Below are 22,168 nucleotides of genomic sequence, written 5' to 3'. Positions count from 1 at the left end.
AAATATTGAATTAAATAGTAATCACCATAAGAAATACAAAGTACCAATGAAATTAGACAACTGTTACTCAAATTATTATGCATATTACAGGATCCATTAGTTCATCTAAAGTCATTTTCTTTCTTTTAAAATCCAAACAGGGAGCTGTTTTTCTAAGTTGATACAAAAATCTTTGCCTAGCTTTGCTTCCCAGTGGTTTAGGATAAGTCAAAGGAATTAAGCCACATTGTCCCTTAACCTTTAAATTGAAAAGCAAAGTTAGGATGTTTTCACATTTGTAATATATAATACATTCTTAAACATATGTAAATAATAGTGGGTTTCCACTTTCATGTAATATTGATAATCATGTAATATTGTTTTTAATCATTGCAATTAGCATCAGAAGTTCCCCAACAGGAACTGAGATGATTAAGCAATAAATCAAACTAAAATATAAAATAATACATTTTAATTGTTCTGCATTTGAGGGTTTGGTTATTAGTTTTTGTTTTCTTGGACTGAATTCTACCTAGAGGAAATGTTTAGCCTTAAGGCTAGAGAACACTAATCATTACTTAAGTTCTTGAGTATATTATTTGCTAAGACTCTGTCAGCTTCGTCATTAGAGATTTTTCTTCCTCAGTCGGAGGAAATGCAGCTATTATAGATCTTTTGAAGACCTCTGGTGGTAAAAAGGAAGCATTGTTCACCTCCTACTTCACAATTCACGAAGTTAAATTTCCCTTGGTGCACTTTCTGTTATTTAATTTCTGCTTTGCACAGGAATAATTCAAAAACTAATAAAGTTTCCCAAGATATGTACTTCTGTTCTATTACTTGAGTCTTAACTTTTTCAACTATAAATTGAGTGAACAAAAACACCAACAAGAACAACAAAAACCCAAACAGTTAATCATAGTGAAGATACTTATTTTATTTATTTACTTTTGGCTGCATTGGGTCTTTGTTGCTGCACTCAGGCTTTCTCTAGTTGCAGCGAGCAGGGGTTACTCTTCGTTGCAGTGCGCAGGCTTCTCATTGCCATGGCTTCTCTTGTTGCGGAGCACGGGCTCTAGGTGTGTGGGCTTCAGTAGTTGTGGCACGTGGGCTCAGTAGTTGTGGCTCACGGGCTTAGTTGCTCCGTGGCATGTGGGATCTTTCTGGACCAGGGCTTGAACCCATGTCCCCTGCACTGGCAGGCAGATTCTTAACCACTGCGCCACCAGGGAAGCCCGCTAATTTATTCTTTATTGTTTCTAAGTATAGAAGTTGGACCAGAAAAGAAGACAGTTTTTCAGTTCAGTATAACAATGCTCTCTGTCAAACATGAAAAGGAATATTCACAAAGTTGAGTTTTTAAGCTCTAGCTGAATAACCATTTGTCAAGCAAGCTATAGAAGGGAGCTTTACATGGGACACATGACCTCTGCAGGTCTTCTCGCTTCTATATTTGAGATTTTCCATCTATAATTCAGCCCATCTTTGCAAACAAATTCATATTAATAACTTGCCATTTATACGAGCCATACCCAAATATAAACTTTGTTTACATGTAAATTTAGGCAAGTTCTCACCTCAATCTGGGACTCAGTTGTCTCCTATGCAAAAATGAAGGGATGGTGGTTGACTAAAATTCTGAGCATCAGAAACTGGATGCAATGCCATACTCATTGGACTTCAAATAGACCTAGTTTTAAGTTCCATCTCTGACATAATTATTAGGTCATACAAATTAAGTTCCTGGAGGTTCAATGTATTGTCTACAATATGGGAGCCATCTTCCAACACCCATTTAGTGCTTTAATTCCTTCTACAATATCATCTTCAAATATGGAAAACACTCAATGATTGCTATAAAATTATTTTCAATATATCACTGAAATCTGTCTTTCTGCAATTTTTATCCATTAGCATAGGTAACTCTTAAAAGACAAGAGTCCTCTCCTTCTCTCTTTCACATCTGTTCAAATGCTTAAGAAATTGCTTATGCCGCTAGTTAGCTAAAAATTCCTCCAACTCTCCTCGTTTGATATAGTTTCAAGTTTTCTTACTGTTCTCATAATTCGCCTATGAGCTGTCACCAGTAGGGCTGATATAAGTTTAAAATAGAGCATAGAGCAAGATAAAAGTTTACTAGAGTTAGTAAAAGGCTGTGAGCTTCCTTCTCTGATAGCCTTAAAACTTTATGCACCTGGAAAGATCCAGCCAAAATGAGAAGAAAAGGGAATAGGAATAGATAATCTTTTAAAATTCATTTCAGCCTCACATTACAGTTGCATGAATCTTCCATGTAGACGCCCCATTACTACAATCTGAGTTCAAAGGAACAACTTGGGTCATACATTCAAAATGAATGTGCAAGTGCACCTTACACATTGTCAGTGGCCCGGAAAACTTGTAAAATCATTTTTATAGAAAACTAAATTTCCCAAGGTTTTACTGATTTAGTAGTTTCCAGTAAATGAAACAAATAGGTCATATTTCTTATCTCTGCATATATTGCAACATTTTACTATAGATATCTATGTTTAGTTTGTATTTTCCTTTATTCCACTATTATTTACACATAAATAATAATTAGCTCCCTGTCAAGCTAAAATTTAGATGTTAACTTCATAATTATAATTTTATGATACAGACATCATTAATGAATGGACAATTACAGAACACAGGTTAAAACTGGATTATAAAATGAGATTCTACAGCAAATGTGTCATAGTCCAGAAAAGGCTACAGGTTACTTTAACAGAGAATATTTAGGCCTTCTGGGAAGGATTCAGTGTCCATAGGTTGTTTCCAAAAAATAGTTACTTGGTGTCACATTAACAAAGATTATAAAATAGGTTTCCAAAAGGGCTAATAAAAAATTCAGTCAATGTAAACATTAGAAACCTTCATTGTGGGGTAAGAACCAGATAACCAATATTATAATTAGGACTCTGTTTTTGGCCTCATTACAAGAAAGACAACAGATACAGAGTAGAGCTTGAATTGAAAACCCAGTTTCAGAAAAGTAAACTTTCTGCATTTCAGTCACCTCATTTGTTATAAACACTTACCTTGAAGAGTTTCTGTGACGGTTAAAATAGGCTACAAATGATGAATATTAGAACATGCATGTCTCAATTTCATATATGAGAAATAAATATTGTTTAATTTAGACCAAACAATTATAAGAATAGACATATTTTCTTTTAAGTAGAAAAAATAGAACAGTTAAAAAATTGCTGTTATTTAACTACTTATATCCCCTCAACATGTGTTTTATTATACAATTAGAGATTGCCTTTCCTACAAGTAAGTGAAATGATTCAGGAATTAATATAGAAATTTTACAATTATATAGATCTCAAAATTGAAAATCTGTTATATTAAAACTTAAGGGTCTTGATAAAAATGTTTCTCTTAAGATGTTCTACCAAAAAAAAAAAAAAACTGACTAAACTGCACACATATGAAGATTACTCTTTGATTATGGAGATAGATACAAGTATTAGAGTCAAATCTTATTTATGGTTTCAGCACTCAGCTTCATGGTTTGCCTGATTATGTTTAATAAAAGTGAGTCACATTGTGTAATAGGTGCTAAAATTGCTATAACACTACAGATTGAAATTTATTACATTAAGGTTCAGAAATATATATACCTCATTCACTAGGCCTGAAGTGGAAGATTCTTCAGTAGAATGCCATCATTAGCACTCTCTAATCCATAGGTGTACCTGTTTGGGAAGGAAGTTATTATGCTTTTCTCATTACTCAAAATCGTCTCTATTAATATAATTAGACATGGATACTTCTAATATAAAAATAAAATCAGAATAAACATTATGTTACTTGAGAAGAAACAATAAAAAGCAAGATTTAAAGAAATGCAAAATTTTAAATATAAAAAGGTCACTTATTAATTAATTCTGAGATACACCTTAATATAACATACTACAAAAATCACACAGAGTTGGCAAAATAACTATTATCCTAATTTTCAAATGAGAAAATGGAAGTTCAGAGAAGTTAGGTGTATAATCATAGATCACATTCTTAGCAAGGGGCAGGACTGGAACTTGCACCCAGGTCTTCAGGTTCCAAAATCATAAGATTATACTTCAGAGAAAAATTCATAGTGGGCAACTACAGACATGTTGTTGACAATAAAGCACTTGGTCTCAGAATCCTATTACTGAAGAGTCTACGTATGTCTTGTTGCAATAATTTAGTAAGCTTCAGGGCTTCCAACAACCTCATAACAGGTTAAATATCTGCAGCCTTTTTTGTCTTCTTTTCAATATTTAGCTTCATACTGTAGACAGAGCACCCAAGAGAACTGTCTACAACGATGGAAATAGTCTACATCTGCACTATCCAAAATGGTAGCCAATACCCCCATGGGACTATTGAGAACTTGAAATGTGGCTAATATGATGGAGGAACTGAATTTTTTGTTTTATTTAATTTTAATTTAACATGCCACATGTGGTTGATGGCCACTATATTGTACAGTGCAGCTATAGACAATATAGTGTTATAGCTCTATGTTTTGAGAGCTGTTTCTTCTAATGTACAGCAATGGAAGATACCAATTTAAAAAAAAAAGAAAATTAAAAGAAACAGTTGAGATCTGAAATAAGACAACCATCTCTGTAGCATAGGTATGGAGTCAAAACACAACCATGGGCCAGCCAAGTTTAGCATCTGTAAGAAGGCAGGGCCAGATGGGAATTCCCAACTCGGCAAGTATGAGAAACTTAAAGTGATCCACTCCAGCTTAGGCAATAAAACAAATTTCATCCTACTCAAGGTATGGTCAATTGACCCAGTCTGTGACCAAACTCAGCCAGAGGTTAAAACTTAGATTAAGCAAGGAAAGTAGAAGCAAGCAAATGCAGCCTAGAGGTCAGGACATGGGCCATATTTACATCTAGCTTAGTGACTAGTTTCCAGGTCTCCTGAATCTCTGAGGAACAGGAGCCCTGAGTCACAAATACAAGACCTAGTTCAGGTCTGAGAGTTCTGGTGAGTTTGGATGGAGAAAATTATAAAACTGCCAATAAGAAGGGGGTAAAAGCAGGTGAGATAGAAATAAAATCTTCCACTCATTATAAGCCTCTAAATAATGAATAGGGAGATAACCTACAACCTTAAAAAATATCTGATAAATTTACTCTAGATAAAATGAAAACAAGGCAATCTGAAAATATTTTTAGAAATATGAATGTTTAGCATCCTTACCGAGCACAAAGAAGAGATAGCACTCATCAAAACGAACAAGAAATTATGAAACCAGCATGAAGAAATTATGCAAGAATGGGTGAATTTAAAGAACAAAATGGAAATCCTAAGAAATGATCAAATAAATTCATTGAAACTGAAAACTTAAAATAAGGTAAACTCCAATCTGAAGTATTGTAAAAAGAAAATTAGTAAATTCAAAGATGATGTAGAAAACTTCATCCAAAATGTAGACTAAAAAGATAACAAAATAGAAACTTTAAAAACAAGGTTAAAAATTATAGCTTGGGAGACTCCAGCATACACATAACCATAATTCCAGAAAATGAAGAATAAAGTAAAAATGTAAAATGACATATGTAAGTTAAAAAAATCAGTAAACACAAACAAAATCTAGCTAGATGCTTGCTCCAATATACTCCTTAAATATGAAGTGGGAAATTTAACAGTGAAGATTGATAAATAGTCTCCAAGAATATAATAACCAATAAACAAATGATAGTAAATAACATAATAAAAATGGAAAAGATAATCATTTATATGTAAACACATAAATGCATTGCCTTAAAATATGTAAAGTAAACATTATGGAATTATAAGATATTGATAAAAGTCACAAATATAATTGGAGATTTAAATCTATTTCTTTTATACATGGATAGAGTCAATTACTGACAACAGAGAGGATTTAAAGAACACAATAAACTCAATTACACAGATATATAATTGAGAATCCTACACCCAACAAATAATAATCTTTTCAAGCTTGCCTGAAACATTTTCAATATTTAGCCGTACTATTAAAAGATGACTTATATTTACTTATAAATTACCAAAAGAAAGACTCTAGCTTGATCTTTTCTTTGCTCAGCCTATAAATAAAACAAAAGCTCTTCAGACAAATAATACTGCTCTTTTCTGCAGACACTGGCAATTTTTATTTTCCTCCACTAGAAAATATTAACTGACTCTTGAACATTAACAAGGAACTGCTTCTATTTTAAAGGTGCAGAGGGGGAAGAAAGACTATCTTGTAGAGGAAAATTCTTATTACAAACTAAGCACTATTCCAACAAAATTCGTAGTCCGAAGTATCAGTAACATTTCATTTATAGTCACATTTCTATCTAAAAAATAAAGGACATAGGTAAATTCTGATGGTAGGAAATATCCAGCCTTTTCTAACCATCCACAAACTTTCCCCAGTTCTCCCCAAGCATACTTAGATTCTTTCACATAGTCAGTATTTGATTGAATAAAAGAAAATATGTTGTCAAAGTAACCAAGAGTTTTCATTATCACTCAGACCTGTGTTAGCAATTACCAATGCCCATATTCTTTAGGAAGTGATTCCTTGCAATGAAAGTACCATTGCCTTGATTCTGGCAAGTTGGTGCTCGGTTGGTTGGTGGATCATTTCACAAAAACAATAACTTATGTTGGGGACATAATTTATCTACAGTTACACATTAGACTGGTATGAAAATAAAACTTCAGTGCACCATTCAACTATCGTACCTTCCATAATTGATTTTTGTATAACCAAAAGATGCGTAACTACACTTAATTTAATCACCCTCTAATGTTTATTGCCATTTGCAGATATAATCGCATTTTGAAATTGGTTGACACTGTAATGGTATAATAGAGTCTATCTAAAGCTTGCTAACTTTTTAACTTACTTTTTTTTATTACTCTTGTACAGAAGGACACACATATAACTTAAACTAACTGTGACTTGTTTATTACATTTATACTAAAATAAATATTTTGCCAAATCAGTGTGCACACATTTATTTCTAATTAGATTTTCATTTTAATCATATTGAGGACCCAATCACTTTAAAATCTGCTAAAAATTCTAAATAGGTAGCAGAACTTTATGCAATTATAGCACAATTTGCATAACAATATTGGGCACTAAACACATCCATAAGTGTATATTTCTCTAAGGATTTTCTCTAGACTTGGACTTGCCTTGCTCTATTTCCCTGTATGCAGGAGTCTTTTGGCTGCACCGCAGTTCCGGTGAGTCGGCTTCCTCTACTTGCTCTTAAATTCCCTTCCTACCTGTGTCTTGTAACATGTCAAAACCAGTGGCCTATCATATGTGACATCTTTAGACCATGACAAGCACTCAGGTACTGTTGCCTGAATCACCTGCTGCATTTACTGAACAGGCAGATCCTCCTCGACAACCTGCAATGTCTACCTGCCCCTCACTGGCTACTGTTAAAGTCTGTCCTGGATCCTTCATCTGCCGTGGTAGTGCTGTCTACTCGCCAGGCCTTAGCAACTCCAATACCACCTGAGACCCAGTGCTGACATTCAGAAGTCGATTCAATCTGCATTGTCAGGGAAGACAGCACAGGGGAGAGGGTTGGGTTTGTTTTTTGGGGTTTTTTTTTTTTTCCTTTTAAAAACTGATTTTTATTCTCAGAAATGTCTCCTTGTATTCCTCCAAAGAAAGCAGTGTTCAATGAAGAATAAAGAAGAAGAATGAAGCAGAAAAGGAGGAGGAGGGGATGGAAGAGGAAGAAAAGAAACAAGAGGAGGAGAAATGAAAAGGAAGAGTTATATTAAAGGCTGCTTGTCATGAGAGGTGAACTCATAGACAGAGAATTTTCTCTGAAGAAGATGTTAGAAGTCAACTTGTAATTGAAACTTCTCTTTTGCCTATTTAGTGAATGATCCTGCTCTACTTGAGGAGGCAAACAGGAAATGAGATATAATTTTCCCCTAGCAGCTCAAGGAGATTGCATTGTTTACTCGTGGTTTATTGATGAAAGGATCAATAGCACTTTCTCTGTTTCCAGCTATTATTTCAACAAATAACAGTGTAACCTTGCTTGGATTCAGTGCCCCAGACACAAAAGGAAATGCAGTTCATCAGTCTACCTTTCATCGACATCGTGTCACAGACTGGTCCTTTCGTGGAGAGATTGCAGAGCGGGTGAGGGACAGAATTGGTTTCCAGTATTCTTTTTGCTGGAATTTACTTTATTCCTCACATGACAATATTCAACATCAGGCATCTAGCAAAAATATAATCACATATATTTTTTAAGTTAGGAAATGTACTGTTTTCATGTAATGTTTGTCATTAGTTAAAGTTACATTGCTTTATATATAACTTTCCAGATAATGATTTTGAAATTGGGTATTGATAAACATTGAGATCTTAGTTCTCCAGCCAGGGATCGAACCCAGGCCCCCCTAACCACTGGACCACAAGGGAATTCCTGAAAAATATCAACTCTTAAAGTACTAAATCAATTATATCTAATATGATTTCTCTAAACCATATAGCTCCACATTCAATAATAAGAATTTTTGTCAATTTCCATTGCCATCTCTGGAAAACTCCACTGAACTTCATTTGAGAAAAATTTGTTTACAAGTTTATTGATAGGGTTTATTTTCCTAAAGATAGATAGAATCATAGAGAAATGCAACATGTCAATGATAGAAATACAAAGCTGTACAAAAAATAACAAAAGATTAGAGGTTCTTTAACTGTCTAACCATAGAGGAATAATGGAATGAATTATGGGATATCAAACCAATGAAATATTCTGCAGATATTCATAACTGTATCTCTGAGAAATTTATAATAATACAGGAAAATATGATGTGTACTGGTAAAAAGAAAACTAAATAGAAGTTGATATTGCTTATATACACCTATGAAAATCCCTAAAGGTGAACATAGATAAAACATTAGAAGAAAATATACTAAAGGTTAAAAGACACAACCTTTGAATGATAATATTTAAAGTGGGTTTTTTTCTCTTATTTCTCCTTTTTGTATTTTCTAAATTTTCTCTAATAAGAAAGGAAAACATTTTTTAAATAAGAAACTGTACAGTTTTTTTCTCCTTTCTTTCAGTTGGATCGCCCCAGTATGGCTTTATTACTTTATAACAGTGACATTTTCTGATCTGGGAAATAACCTCACAAAATGGGAAAGCAAATTCAAAAATCAATGTTCATTTGTTTTAAATTATGTATGATTTTGAATTCTTCATTCTTCACCAATAATCTAAAGGTAACACACAAAAAAGGTAAAACTTGGAAGTCCTGTCATTTTTTATTTAAATCCAACATGGTAGATAGCATGTGTGTAGCATGAAGTGTTACTTTGAAATCATTTTTTTTCCAAAGTGACAAACTACCAAATGAAAAAGAAGACATGTTTGTGAAAAAAGTAATTTCCAATATTGTTAGATGGAAATACAACAGGTTTAGCTAAGCAAGGACTAAACAAGGGATCATTTATATATTTAATGAATCACATAGGGAATAAGTTATTTATAGAACTGTAATTTGGTGTATTTGTTAAATTTCACTGGTATTAAAAAATAAAAGCATTATCATAGCACAGTTATTGCTTTTTGAAATTTACTATTTCTTTAATAATCACTATTTGAGAAACTACCCTTTAAAATACGTCTTAGGGTCTTCTTCCATGTAGAACATATGATACCTAATATCATGTGAGCTCTTAATTTAACCATCTGAGAAATAATATAGTATAATTACCTACCATTTTTAATCTATCTTAGCCATTTCCAATACTCATGACCATAACTTACAACTAAAAAAAAAATAACAATAATAAAAGGACTGACAAACCATATATCAATTCTTAATAGCATACAAAGATTTTCTGGGATAACAAAGATTCGACTGAACTTTCCAAATAGTTTACTCAGTTGATGGCCTATTCCAAAGTACGAGACAAATTCAATGCAAATTATTTCATACGGGAAAGCTAGAGTAGCACTTTCAGAATAAAGCAAATTTCCCATGAACTGAATGTGGCACATCTTGGCCTATTTTGTGATAGAGATTGCTAAAAGAGGGGGAAAGGTATATCTTATTCTTATTTGAGGACTTAGAGTTCATATTTATTTAAGTATATGTTTGATTTATTTATAGTAATAGATCTAAAATAAGGAGTGTGCTGCAAAATACATAGTATGTAGCCTAGGACAATTCATCTTTTGATACTCTTGATGACATCTCAAAGCAAAATATTATTTATCATAATTATTTTTGGAGAGAATACTAGTTAGTACATAATTTAATTTCTTATAATGACCTAAAGTCACATTTTCTAATCAAAGTTTCAATTCTCCTCCTCCATGTCCTAGATTTTCTGATCAAATGCAGTCTCAGAAATATATACAAACTTAATCAGAAAAACACTGATGCACTCCAAGGGAAAATACACTGCTGTGTGTGTGTGTGTGTGTGTGTGTGTATGTTGGGGTGTGGGTCAGGGTAGGGGGACAGAAAGAAAAATGGGAGAGAAAACTAGATATCTAGATAGATTTAAACTATATGAAAAATACATACAGAAAAATTAAAGACTGCACGGAAATATTTCAATAATCTTTGAAAATGTTTTAGCAATATCTGGATCAGAGTAATCAGCTAAATTCTGTATGGTGAGGCTTGCTTTTATGGTTAAGAGCTTCACAGTCTAGGAATCTTCATGTTGAACATAAATAACCATTTTTCCTTTTGAGTATAGAAATTGAAGGAGATTGAGCTCGTGGATTTCTAACTACAAGATGGGATCCAGAAGTTGTTTTACCACACACGCACATTCTCGACATACCTCATTTTCAGATGACTTGCTTCTTACCCTCAAAGAGGAATACAGAAAATAAAATCAGTTATTGAAATAGTTTTTTTGAACTAATGTGATAACACATACAGAGCTAGACCTAAACATCTTACCAACTGGCATATATTAGGTATTCCAAAATGCAAATTCTGTGTCAGAACAACTCAGATGCCTTTAGAATGAGAAATTGAGATACTGCATAAGGAAAAGTTAGGAAGTAATGAAGTGACAATAAATTCATGAAGTGACAACTGTCATAGTTGGCTCTGTAGTAAAACTGAGTCTCTCCAACTAAGGATCATCCCACATTCTCTTGGGGGTTTATGAGTTCTCTGAGAATTTAAAAATTTTACTTTTTCATTTAAAGGTAAGCCTTAAAACTAATTTTGACAAGATTAAAGGTTAACCACTCTTTTTCAGTGATAATTACCATGTGAGAGACATTTTAAAAGTATAAGCCTTTAGTTTTCCAAGTTAGTGTTTCTCAAACTGGTGAACCTTGGAATTTTCAGGGACTAATAAGAAAATGTCTAATTAGTCACATGAGGCCTGTGAGTCCCAAATTTTCCTGATCATCTGAGGCATTATATATGTCTTTCCCATCGCTTCTTGGCTTTTTGGCTAAGATCAAGTGTAGTATCTGTTCTTATCAGTTTAATATATGTCTTTCCCAGCTCCTCCCTTAAGAGAGTCAGCAGTCAGTAGGGACTATGGAATGTAAAATGATAGGATTACCTGAGGTAATTTTTACCGCCAGGCAAGTTTGGCATGTACTGCATTAAAGGAAATTGGCTCTGAAGTATAAAGCTCAGAGGATTCCATGTTCTTCCTAAAGGTCAGAGGCAAGAAGAGAGATTTGTTTGGTTCCAAAGCCCCTAATATTTTACTACATCAGATAGAACCCCATTACCACCCACTTCCAAATTCCATCCAGTGCCATAACCAACTAATCAAATTCAGTTCAGTATACCATGCAGCTTGGTACTGGTTATTTACATTATTGTGAAATGCAACACTCTTGTATGTGGAATTACAATTTGAAATTCTGTCCTCGTTATCCTGACTTTTCTTCAATAGAACTGTCTTGCCTCTGCATATAAGAAGGAGTTGAAGATGCAGTTAGTAAACTGAACTATTTGAATTTTAGACACTTCTGGAAATTTATGCAGACAACAGAAAGCATATTTGAATTTGATAGTGTTTTAAAAAAGAATCAGAGGACTTCCTGCTCTGATGTGAAGGCAGGCCCATTAGCATGAATCAAAACAAAGGAATAATTTCCGCTTTTTCTTGATGCTAATTCACTCTGGAGTCATCCTTCTGAGTCTCCGCTTAAGGCTTTTAAAAGACTTGGGGAAAATATGTCACAAAATGGATCCATTTTAAATATTACAGGGACTTGCGGGCTTATTCATTGTTGGCACTTGCATGTCCTCAATCAGCAGTCTAAAGGCCAACAGAGCTCACTAATCCCCACTGACTACTTTTAAACAGATTGCAGATTTCAGTATCTGATGGAAATGTAAAGGCAATAGCATGGAAAGATTGCAAAGCAACTCTTCTAGTGTCTGGCCAAGTCAAAGAATAAAGAAGCTCCCCACCTACTTCTTTATATTCACTCAGACAGTGAAGGAAAGTGTACTGACCACTTCTGTCTTCTGGCTCTTTCCCAGCTGGGCAATCTTACCTCGCTGCAATTTCCCTTTAGCCTACCCTGCTCCAGATATACAGTCACCTTTTTGTTTCTCAAGGCTGAATCCTTCTCACCCTTGAAGATTCCAAGGCCCCTTAGCGAGGCCTTCTCTGAGAACTCTATATAAAATATCCACTTCTGTCTACTTTCTATCATATCACACCACTTTTTTTTGCATAGAACAGAAACTTCAGCTGTCTTGTTTACATTTGTAGACCCAGTCCCTGGATCACAGAAGGTTTTAAATACCTTCACTTCCTTTAAAGTGAAGGAATGAATAAGAGAATGAATTAGTAAATATCCTGTATCTAGTATTCACCTAAACAGTAGAGATGCAAAGTTGAATCAGACGTGGTAAACTCACGGAACTTACCGAGCCAGAAGAATGTTAGACAAGTTTAATATCCAAGGTTTGTGTTTTAGAAAGATCACTGTGGAAGGGTAAAGTATGCAAATGGATTGGAAAAGAGCTGGACTGAATGTAGGCTAAGTACTTTGGAGACTATCACAGTAAAGCAAACAAAAAATTATGAGGCTCCAAAGTAAGGTGGTGATATAAGGAAAGAAAAAGAAACTGATCCTAAAGATATTAAGGAGGGTGAATTAATTGTCTGTAAGAAACGAGGAAGATGTTGAGTTTTGATCTTAGATTACAGTCTTAGGTAGCTATATAAATAAAGGTGACTTTCACTGAAATAAGGATATAGTAAAAGGACCATGTTGTTGTGAAAATGTGTAAGAAGGAGAGAAAATATTATGTGTTAAGATTCTAACATATTGACTTTGAACTGTCCAATATGTGTGTTCTTTCCACACCACCAGGCAAGTAACTCAGTTCTCTGTGGACACTGACCAGGCATTTCACAAATTTAGCTCAATTCTGACACTATCTATCTGGAGTTAACCATCAAATCCCACAGGTTAAGGGCTCAGTCCCACGAGACTGCCCCTCTCCCCCCCCCCCTCCCAATTCAGCACCAATCCCAAATCCAGGTTGTCACCTGTGCTTCTAATTTACAGGCTATAGATCAGAGGTTCCAACACCCGCCTCCTGCGGTTCCATTAATTTACTACAGCAGCTCACAGAATTTAGAGAAACATTTACTTAATACATCACCAGTTCATTATAAAGGGTATTATAAAGGATAGAGATGAACAGCCAGATGGCAGAGATGTATAGGGTTTGGTCTAGGGAAAGGGGTGGGGAGCTTCCATCCTCTCCCAGTGTACCACTCTCTCCAGATCTCCATGTGTTCACCAGTCTGGAAACTCTCGGAAGCTCGTCCTTTTGGGTTTTTCTTGGAGGCTTCATTTCTTAGGCATGACTGATTAAATCATTGGCCATTAGTGATTGGACTCAATCTCCAGCCCCTCTCCCCTCCCCAGACTTGGGGCCGGGGTAGGAGTAGGCGCGAGTACTGAAAGTTCCAACCCTCTAATCACGTGGTTGGCTCCACTAGAAACCAGCCCTCAGCCTTAGGTTACCTAGGGGTTTTTCAAAAGTCACTTCATGAGCATAACAGAAGACACCCATTGTTCTCATCACTTAGGAAATCCCAAGGACTCAGGAGTTCTGTGCCGCGAATGGGGACAAAGACCAAATATATATTTCTCTTTATAAACCACACTATGACAGCTGTCTGTTGGATCCAGAAGTTGAGATGTTCAGGGGGCATTTAGATATATGTATCTGAATATTCCGGACAGAGATATAGGTTGGAAGTTTAAATGGGGCATCTTTGGTATATACAGAGATTGTACTAAAAACCATAGAAAGAAAGGAAATAAGCCAAAGAGCTTTAATAGAAATAAAAGACACGAAGGTCAAGGACAAAATCTGAAGGTGTACATGCAAATAGGCACTCATAGAAACACATGCAACCTCATGCATCAAGGGGTGGCTGGCTTAGCATTCATGAAAGGGATAAAAATTTCCACTGCACCTGGCTAAAACGATTGCCCATAACAGCATAATTATAAAGTAGAACAGTCCCCTTGGGAAGGCCATGTGCTGAATGAAAGAGTTGGAATAAAGCCAGAAACTACTATCTTCCTAATATACTAGGTACCAATGTATCATAGCCTTTGGTAACTGTTACCCTTTAAGGAAAAACAAAAAACAAAAACAAAAAACACCTGACATTTACCAAAAATGTAAAATTCTTTCCTTAGAAAAGTCGGAATTGTTGACATAATTTTGTGAGCCAAAAAAACAGAAGATAAGGTGATACAAGTTTTAATTCAGTCTGCTAACGTGTATCTGATCCTCCTCCTCCCAAAGGAGTCGCTCTTTCTATAAATGCGTACACCTGAGCTATGAAACTTATAAGGGTAACATGTTTACCGAGTATGTGCAAATTTAAAAGCCCCGTAATTAAAGCATCATAGTTTTTAATATCCACTAAAGGCTTTTGTCTCACCCTACCACCCTGCTCTGTTCTAAATCATCACATGAGGGATATGGATATTCCTAGTGATGGTTTGAAATGAAAGCTGGAATTACTTCTTAAAAGGGAATTGGTGAATGAGAACAAAAATTAAAATTTTTAATTAAAAATTTAAAAGCAGCAGGCTGTTTTACTGCATAGAAAACTACACATTTAATGACGTTTTACTTCAATGAATGTGCCTTAATAGACTTTTGAACCTCTGTACAACTTAGCTTGTATACGCTCCTTCTTTCTTCCATCTGTCTTTTCTAATCAAATAACCAAGTCAGTTAACGAACACCTAACTAACCCTGTGTTAGATTGTGAGAGTCTAGCAATGCTCCTGCTTTTATATGGCTCACTGTTAAGTTTATACAGTACCGCTCCAGCTGGATTTCTGTGCTACTTCAGTCCCTTCTGATTTACTTTGGCAGACCCTTGATTAGGGCTCTCACCTAGTCTACTTCTAATAAAAGAGCCCTATCCTAATCCAGGACACTAAACCACCTGCCCTATCCACCCTCAAAAGCAGGCAAACCTACATGTCTACTGGCCTGTTCTGGTTCTAGAACTAGTTCTGCTTAGCATTTAGCTCCTTCTTCACCATTTGAGTTTTTCTTCATTAATTCTGGCTCCAATGAGGAAAAAGCCTTTCTAGAGAAAGTAGCATTTGAGCTGGAACTTGAAAGAAAAAAAAAGTATATGGATTCATTTCCAGCTGAGAAAAGAGAATGAAGAAAGGTATGGAAGTCTGTCCTGATGAGGCAGAGCAGAATTACATAGATAATTTTTAAATACTAACAATGTCTGGGGCCCCAAAAGGAATGGGATACAATAAAGATAGTATAAATACAGTGAGAGCATGGATTTTTGTAGGCTTTATTGTAATGGGAGAAACAATGTCTCCATTTTTGAGCAATATTTTCTTGGAAGCATGCACTGCACTTAATAATCTACCACGTCATTTAATCCACATAGACACAATGAAGTGAGTGTTATAATTAGCACCATTTTATAGAGAAGGAAACTATCAGTTAGAGAGGTGGAATTTGAATCCAGCTCTTTCTTACCCCGGAGCACTTGCTTTTACATTAAATTGCTTGGACAAGTCATGACACCTTCTGGCACCTTGAGAATCTAAGTCCTATTTCTCACATTGCTTCCTCAGGAAAATAGGTTATAACTTCTAAAAAATTAACTTTCAAATGAACTTCTAGAACACAATCTATTTATAACTAGATGGAATTGTTTATGTAATTTAAAATGCCCTCTCTCCTCATGCAAGATGATGTTTCCTACAGAAATAGCAAAATCACTAGATACATGAAGATTTAAGGGAGAATATATATTCTTATATAACATATTTTCTAATTCTAACCTGTTTTGAAAATGTTTACTTATCACTTTTTTTCTGTTCCACTAATTCATATTTATCCAAGACATATCTTGAGATCACAGTCAATGCCTCTAAAATAAAGTATACAAAAAGAAGACAGTAAAAGACAGCTACACTGCATGAACTTACCATTCACACCCAAGTTTGGATTCTGAATTTTTAATAAACTTTTACTTTCAAAGCCTTTGCCATTAAAACCTTTTCTTTACAAACTTTTTTCCACTTGTTATGCAGGAATGAACTAATCTCTCCCATCTAAAAACCACCCCTCCCCCCAACACACACACACAAAATCACATTTCTAGTGTTTCCATTAATCAGTCAGAATTTACCCATCCAACAAATATTAAGATCCACCTATGTGCTCGACACTGGGTCAACTGCTGGGGTCCAGGGCTGGGTCCAGGAGGCAAGATGTATGTAATCCACACACATTTCAATAGATTCACACGCTGTCTTTAAATTAAGGTAGTCCTCTGAACAAGACAATTGTCTTTTAAGGCACAGACCTTCCTGGGATACAGCTACACTACTTAAAATGTGAAAGACTTCATGTTGCTCCTGTTTTCCTATGGGTGCTTTACAGTTATTGACTTAAATACACACCCCAAAACAGTAAATGTTGGTATGTATATTTAAATGCTGGTAATGAGAATTAAAAATTGTGAACACCAATTACTTCAAGAAAAATAATAACATTGCCAGGGATGTTGTCCAAAGAATTAGTCAAGCATAAGTCTACAGCCTTTAAAGGGAAAAATACACACATCCAATATTGTCCCCTAAATTATTATCAGTATAACACCTTGTTTTTAATTATCTATAATTCATATAAGAGCTTTACTGAAATTTTAATTGCAGGGTTTTTTTAAATATATACTTGCTATTTTATAGCACTGGACATAAGTACTAAATTTTGAGATCTGTATATTAATAAAATCAGAGGGATTCTGATTGTTTCATTCAAAACACTCCTAATTTTGTGAAATTTTCCACCAGATCAAGAGTCCTTATTGCAGCCATGAAGGGACAAGAGTATTTGACCTCTATACTGTTAAGTAATAAATGTTTAACATTTATATCCAGAATATTTCAAATTTCATTTATTGATACCTGACAGAGCTTTTATTATTGATAACATAAATATAAACATAATTCTAATTTAAATTTGGAACTCTCAGTGATTTCAATATTAATGTGACATCTCTCCTTGTTGATTTATTGTAGAAGGACTTCACTCAAGTTAACTCAAAGGACCTAAGCTTTTGCTATATCTGGAAATCCTGCTGAAAAATATGGCAGAGCTGCACTTGCTGCACATTGAGGAAAAATAAGAGCAAGTTACAGGTGTCCAGACTGAGAAGTACCATGGCTAAGAATTGGGAAACTAGAATAAGACTACCTAGGGTCAAATATTGCCATTAGCATTTACTGGCTCTGCGACCATGGACCCCATCTTCCAAGTAAGAGTGATAAGATAAAAAGACATAACTCACCAAAGGCACTTAGGCAAGTGCCTGGCAAAAATAAGAGTTCAGTATAAACAACCTATCACAAAATAAACTGACATTGCTGGGAACGTGCTAAGCACCTTATATGGATTGTTTCATTTAATCCTCACACCACCACCAAAAAGTACGTGCTATTATTATCCTCATATGTAGCTGATATTATGTTAAAGAAAGAGAGAAAGAGAAGGGTGGGGGGAGAAAGGAAGGAAGATTAAACTTCTTAAAATGAAAAGATTAGATAACAGAGAACTTGCTTATGGACGGTGTTTAACAATTCTGGACGTTATAAATTTATAACTAATTAGCTGACTATTTATAAGCAACTACATTTAACTACAGACATTTATCAATTACTCAGTGCCTAATTATAAAGTCTACTTATTACCTGGGATTTTTATTGCTTCTCTTTTCCATCCATTTCATGGCGTATATAGTTGCTGTCAGGAAAACAAAGCTAAGTCAGACTTTAGATCAATCACACATACTTAGTCGGTATCTCTTACATGCATAGCACTGTGAATATCCCTGTTGGGGAGGAGGGGAGAAGTGAACCAGGGAATGATGTTGTTAAGGATTAGGGAGAGACTGAACAAACAAAACCTGGTGGGGGAAATTAAAGACACCCATCATTATGAATAATCAAGGTAGGTTTTTAAAAACTTAGTTAAAGCTTCAAAGTAAAAGAAAAATTCCATTTAAATAACCATTTGCAGATTAAATACATTTGTTCTATTAACATTTCCTTGGGCATTTTTCTTCCCTAGCACTCATCTGACCTCCTTAAAATTTGTCTACATCTTTTGTTTCTCAAAATTGCTCCTCAGGCAAATTTCCTGTGCTACATCTCCAAAGACAAATAGAGGTGAAGAAATGTTTCATAGTAAAATAATAATTTCCCTAGCATTATTAGTTAATCTCTGCTCACACTGGCTGTACTTAACATTGTAGATTGCTTTGTCACCTGCATGCACTTGATTTATCAATATAGATGTAGAAAATAATTTGTATATTTACATAATGTATACTACATTCTTTTGTCATTCCAATGGGCCTCGTTTTGTGTCCTCCTCATAAAGCTGACTTTATATGTTTTATTAAAGTATATCTGGATTCATTGTAAGGTTTAAGAAAAATCAGTAGCCTTAGAACTGGAAATATCTAGGTTTGCACCCTAGGGTTCCCCTCCCTAACTATGTGGCCTTAAGCAAATCATTTAACCTCTTAGATTCAGTTTCCTCTTTTCTAAAATTACAATAATTATCCTTGCCATAATTATCCCATAAAATGTCTGGAAAACCCAGATGTAATATATGTGAATTAAAAAAAAAAATGGTATTACTAGAGTATCTCTGGTCCTGATGTAGTTTATTTTGTCTCTGACTTTAGTCCTAGAAATAAAAGATCTTTTCAAATAATTAAACAAAATGTGTTGCTGGTCATACTGTTGATAGAAGTCTCAGATGTTTGAACACTTATCCCACTAAATGCTTAGCCAATGACTCTGACAACTGGGAGAGAAGTCTTCAGTAGAATAAGTACCATCATACTCTTATTTATTTATTCCTTCTTCTCTTGATTGGGTTGAACCATAATCTTAAAGGCATATTTACCTTCTTTGCAAAAGCACAGAGCGCCCACTGGTGCCAGCTCGCTTTACCAGTGTTTGGACAAGTGGACCCAGAAACTCAGACCACCCTCCAACCACCTCTCCAGTCCATCCTCCAGGACCACTTCTCTGCAGGATCGTAGCTTCCAAGATCAGCTAACGTTATTTTTTGTGGTTAAATCCTCATTGCCAACCAACCATGAGCTGTCAGATCTGCCAGAATTATTCCACCAAAGTGAAAACCACCATCAACTGTCTGGTCCACCTGCAAATGCAGGCATCCTACACCTACGTCTCTGTGTTTCCATTTCCACCATGAAGATGTGGTCCTGGAGGGTGTAAACCACCTCTGGGCAACCACCTGATCAACCTCCAGAGGCCTGCCAGCCCCAGAACGGACTGGGCAAAAGGCTCACCTCCAAGCCCGACAAGGAGACTTCCAAGCCCAGCGGCCTTCCTCATTCCAGAGTCCCCTCCCAGGTGTGGACTAAATGGAAACAATAAACAATAAACTTTCCTTTTACATAAAAAAAAAACACCCTTTGGGGGTGATTCATTTAGTTATTCATTCATTTATTTTTATCTCTCCAGTGGGAAGAAGAATTTATTCCAACTTAAAAAATTGTAGAATGCTTCCCACAATTAGTTGGATTGAATTCTTCATTGCTTCCAGGATGAATTCCAAACTCCTTGCAGTGGCATTTAGAGAATTCATCACTTTTCCCAAAATATATTTCCAATCTTTATTTCTCATTTTTCTAAACTCTTATGCCACAACAATATCAAGCCACTGGATTTTCTGCAAACACAATATATATTTCAATCCCTTTCTCATTTCATCATGCAATTCCTCTACCTAGGGATGTCCTTCCTTCCCTTCTCCATCTGCTGCCTTCTTACCCCACTTCTAAGACATAATTCTCAAATACTTCCTTCATGGGGAATCCTCTCCTAGACGGCCCACCTTAACTCATCCTCCAGATTGACCCTGAGGAAGGTCAATGGCTGTTTATCAAGCACTTTATGGAAGAGATTTCTTCACTGGGCTAAAAATTGAACTAGATCATTTCAAAAGTCCTTTGTGATAACTCAGTAAAATGTTTCCAAGCTTGGGAGGAGCAAATTGTCAGCATACAACTGATTTTATACTGATACAAAGGCACAACACAACTAGAGTCTAGTCTATTTTGAATTTAGTATATTTCCAAAGTTGACAACCACTTTTCAGGCAAGGACCAAAAGTTTTCATTTCAGGATTTCGTAAGACAAATTGTTCTAAAAAGTTATCTAGAATTTTCTTTTTTGTTTGTTTGATTTTAATATCCATTCCATTTTAGCAGCAAAATGTTTCTTTTCATAATTTTAAGTGTCTAGGTCTAGGGAGTTTAATAATCATGGTTCCATTTTGTTTTGTGTAAACTGGAAAGTGTGCATTTGTTCCTAGAATTCCCACCTCTGTAAGGAAGGTATGATGGGTTGTCATAATTTCTTATTGTGATGGGGAAAAAATGTTAATGCATGAATGGTCACATCTTCTTTCACTCTCCTATCCTTGCTGGGCTTCTGAGCTATTTATTATACTGATTCTTGTGTTGGCCAGATTATGGTGTAGGTATCAAGTGGTAGAGTCAAAAAAACCAAAAAACAAACAAACAAACCCAACTAGATTACTTACTTTAAGGTAGGCAAAGTCTATTCTTGAAAGAAAAGAGTAGATTTGAAACAAAGGAGGGAAAGGAGAAAGAAATAGAGAAGACCAAGAGTGGTGTGAATTTTTAGAGAGAGAATTTGAAGAAGGAGAGACAATGAAAGAGGAAGTGGGGAAAGAGCAAATAAACTAAAAGTTGTGGAAGGGGTGAAGAGAAAATTGAGGGCAGCAGCCTTACTGTGTTTATCAGCTGGGGGGATGGTTGGGAACGCAGATTTTTAGGATATTTTGCTGTGCTTCATGGGACAATCACTCTTGGCATTTTTCAAGAATACACACAAAAATAATTTAATTTTCAATCTTTAGATTGAGTTTCTCATGCATGTCATACCCCGTAGGACACCATGCTGTTGAAATGGGCTACATGGTAGTTCAGCTGTATTCAGGTTACCTACTATAATACTTACCATTATTGTAATTGTCTCTTTAGTGGCTTGTTTTTCTTACTATACTACAATCTCTATGAGCATAGGGATTCTGTCTTAATCATTTTTGTAACCCTATCCTCTAGGACAATATCTGGCAAGTACTAGGTTCTCAATAAACATTCATTGAATGAATGAATGAATGAATGAATGAACATGACGCCAGAAGCCTTGACCAACTGCAGTCACAATAACATGGAAGAAAAGTCTTAAGATAGAAAATTTCTTCAAAGTTTGGGACGAGTTATGAAACAATATTTTTTCCCCAAAGGTAAGAACAGACACCGCCTACAGTTTTCTCCAGCAGTGATTTTCCTTTTTGCATGGGCAAATTACACATCAGAGCACCCACACAGTGTCTTGCAAAAGAGAACAAATATGATATACAAAGCATTCTGCTGATCATAAGGAGGAAAAGACACAAAGTAGACAGTAGAGATAATAAATGTGCTGGTGTCTATACTTTACAGCACTTATGTGAGAATCCACTGTAGCTGCAAACTATATTTTCCCCAAAAGGTCAACATATTCAAATCAGATAGTTATATTCTTAA

The 22,168-nt window shown here is 35.2% G+C and overlaps 1 protein-coding gene across 7 annotated transcripts in view; it reads right to left on the bottom strand.

Annotated features, from left to right (window-relative positions):
• Positions 1-22,168, bottom strand: part of MRPS30 (mitochondrial ribosomal protein S30) — a 123,682-nt gene that overhangs the window by 66,066 nt on the left and 35,448 nt on the right. For 3 of the 7 annotated variants that reach the window (XR_014241854.1, XR_014241855.1, XR_014241856.1), the window contains exons 6-9: positions 18,261-18,312; positions 10,838-10,865; positions 8,110-8,246; positions 3,630-3,704 (exon numbers count right to left, since the gene is read on the bottom strand). Coding sequence is in view for 3 of the 7 variants with exons in the window: in XM_082382406.1 (XP_082238532.1) it covers positions 19,940-19,968 (29 nt within the window). In the remaining 4 variants the exon portion in view is untranslated. Of the gene's footprint in view, positions 1-927; positions 1,239-3,629; positions 3,705-8,109; positions 8,247-10,837; positions 10,866-18,260; positions 18,313-18,352; positions 19,969-22,168 lie in introns of those variants that run through there. The other 4 variants (XR_014241853.1, XM_082382401.1, XM_082382402.1 and 1 more) reach the window with 4 other exon arrangements.

Source organism: Balaenoptera borealis (genome assembly GCF_965194805.1).
Source record: "Balaenoptera borealis genome assembly, chromosome: 2".
NCBI classification, from domain to species: Eukaryota; Metazoa; Chordata; class Mammalia; order Artiodactyla; family Balaenopteridae; genus Balaenoptera; species Balaenoptera borealis.
Note: the sequence above shows the minus strand (reverse complement) of the source record. Positions and strands in the feature narration are given on the sequence as shown.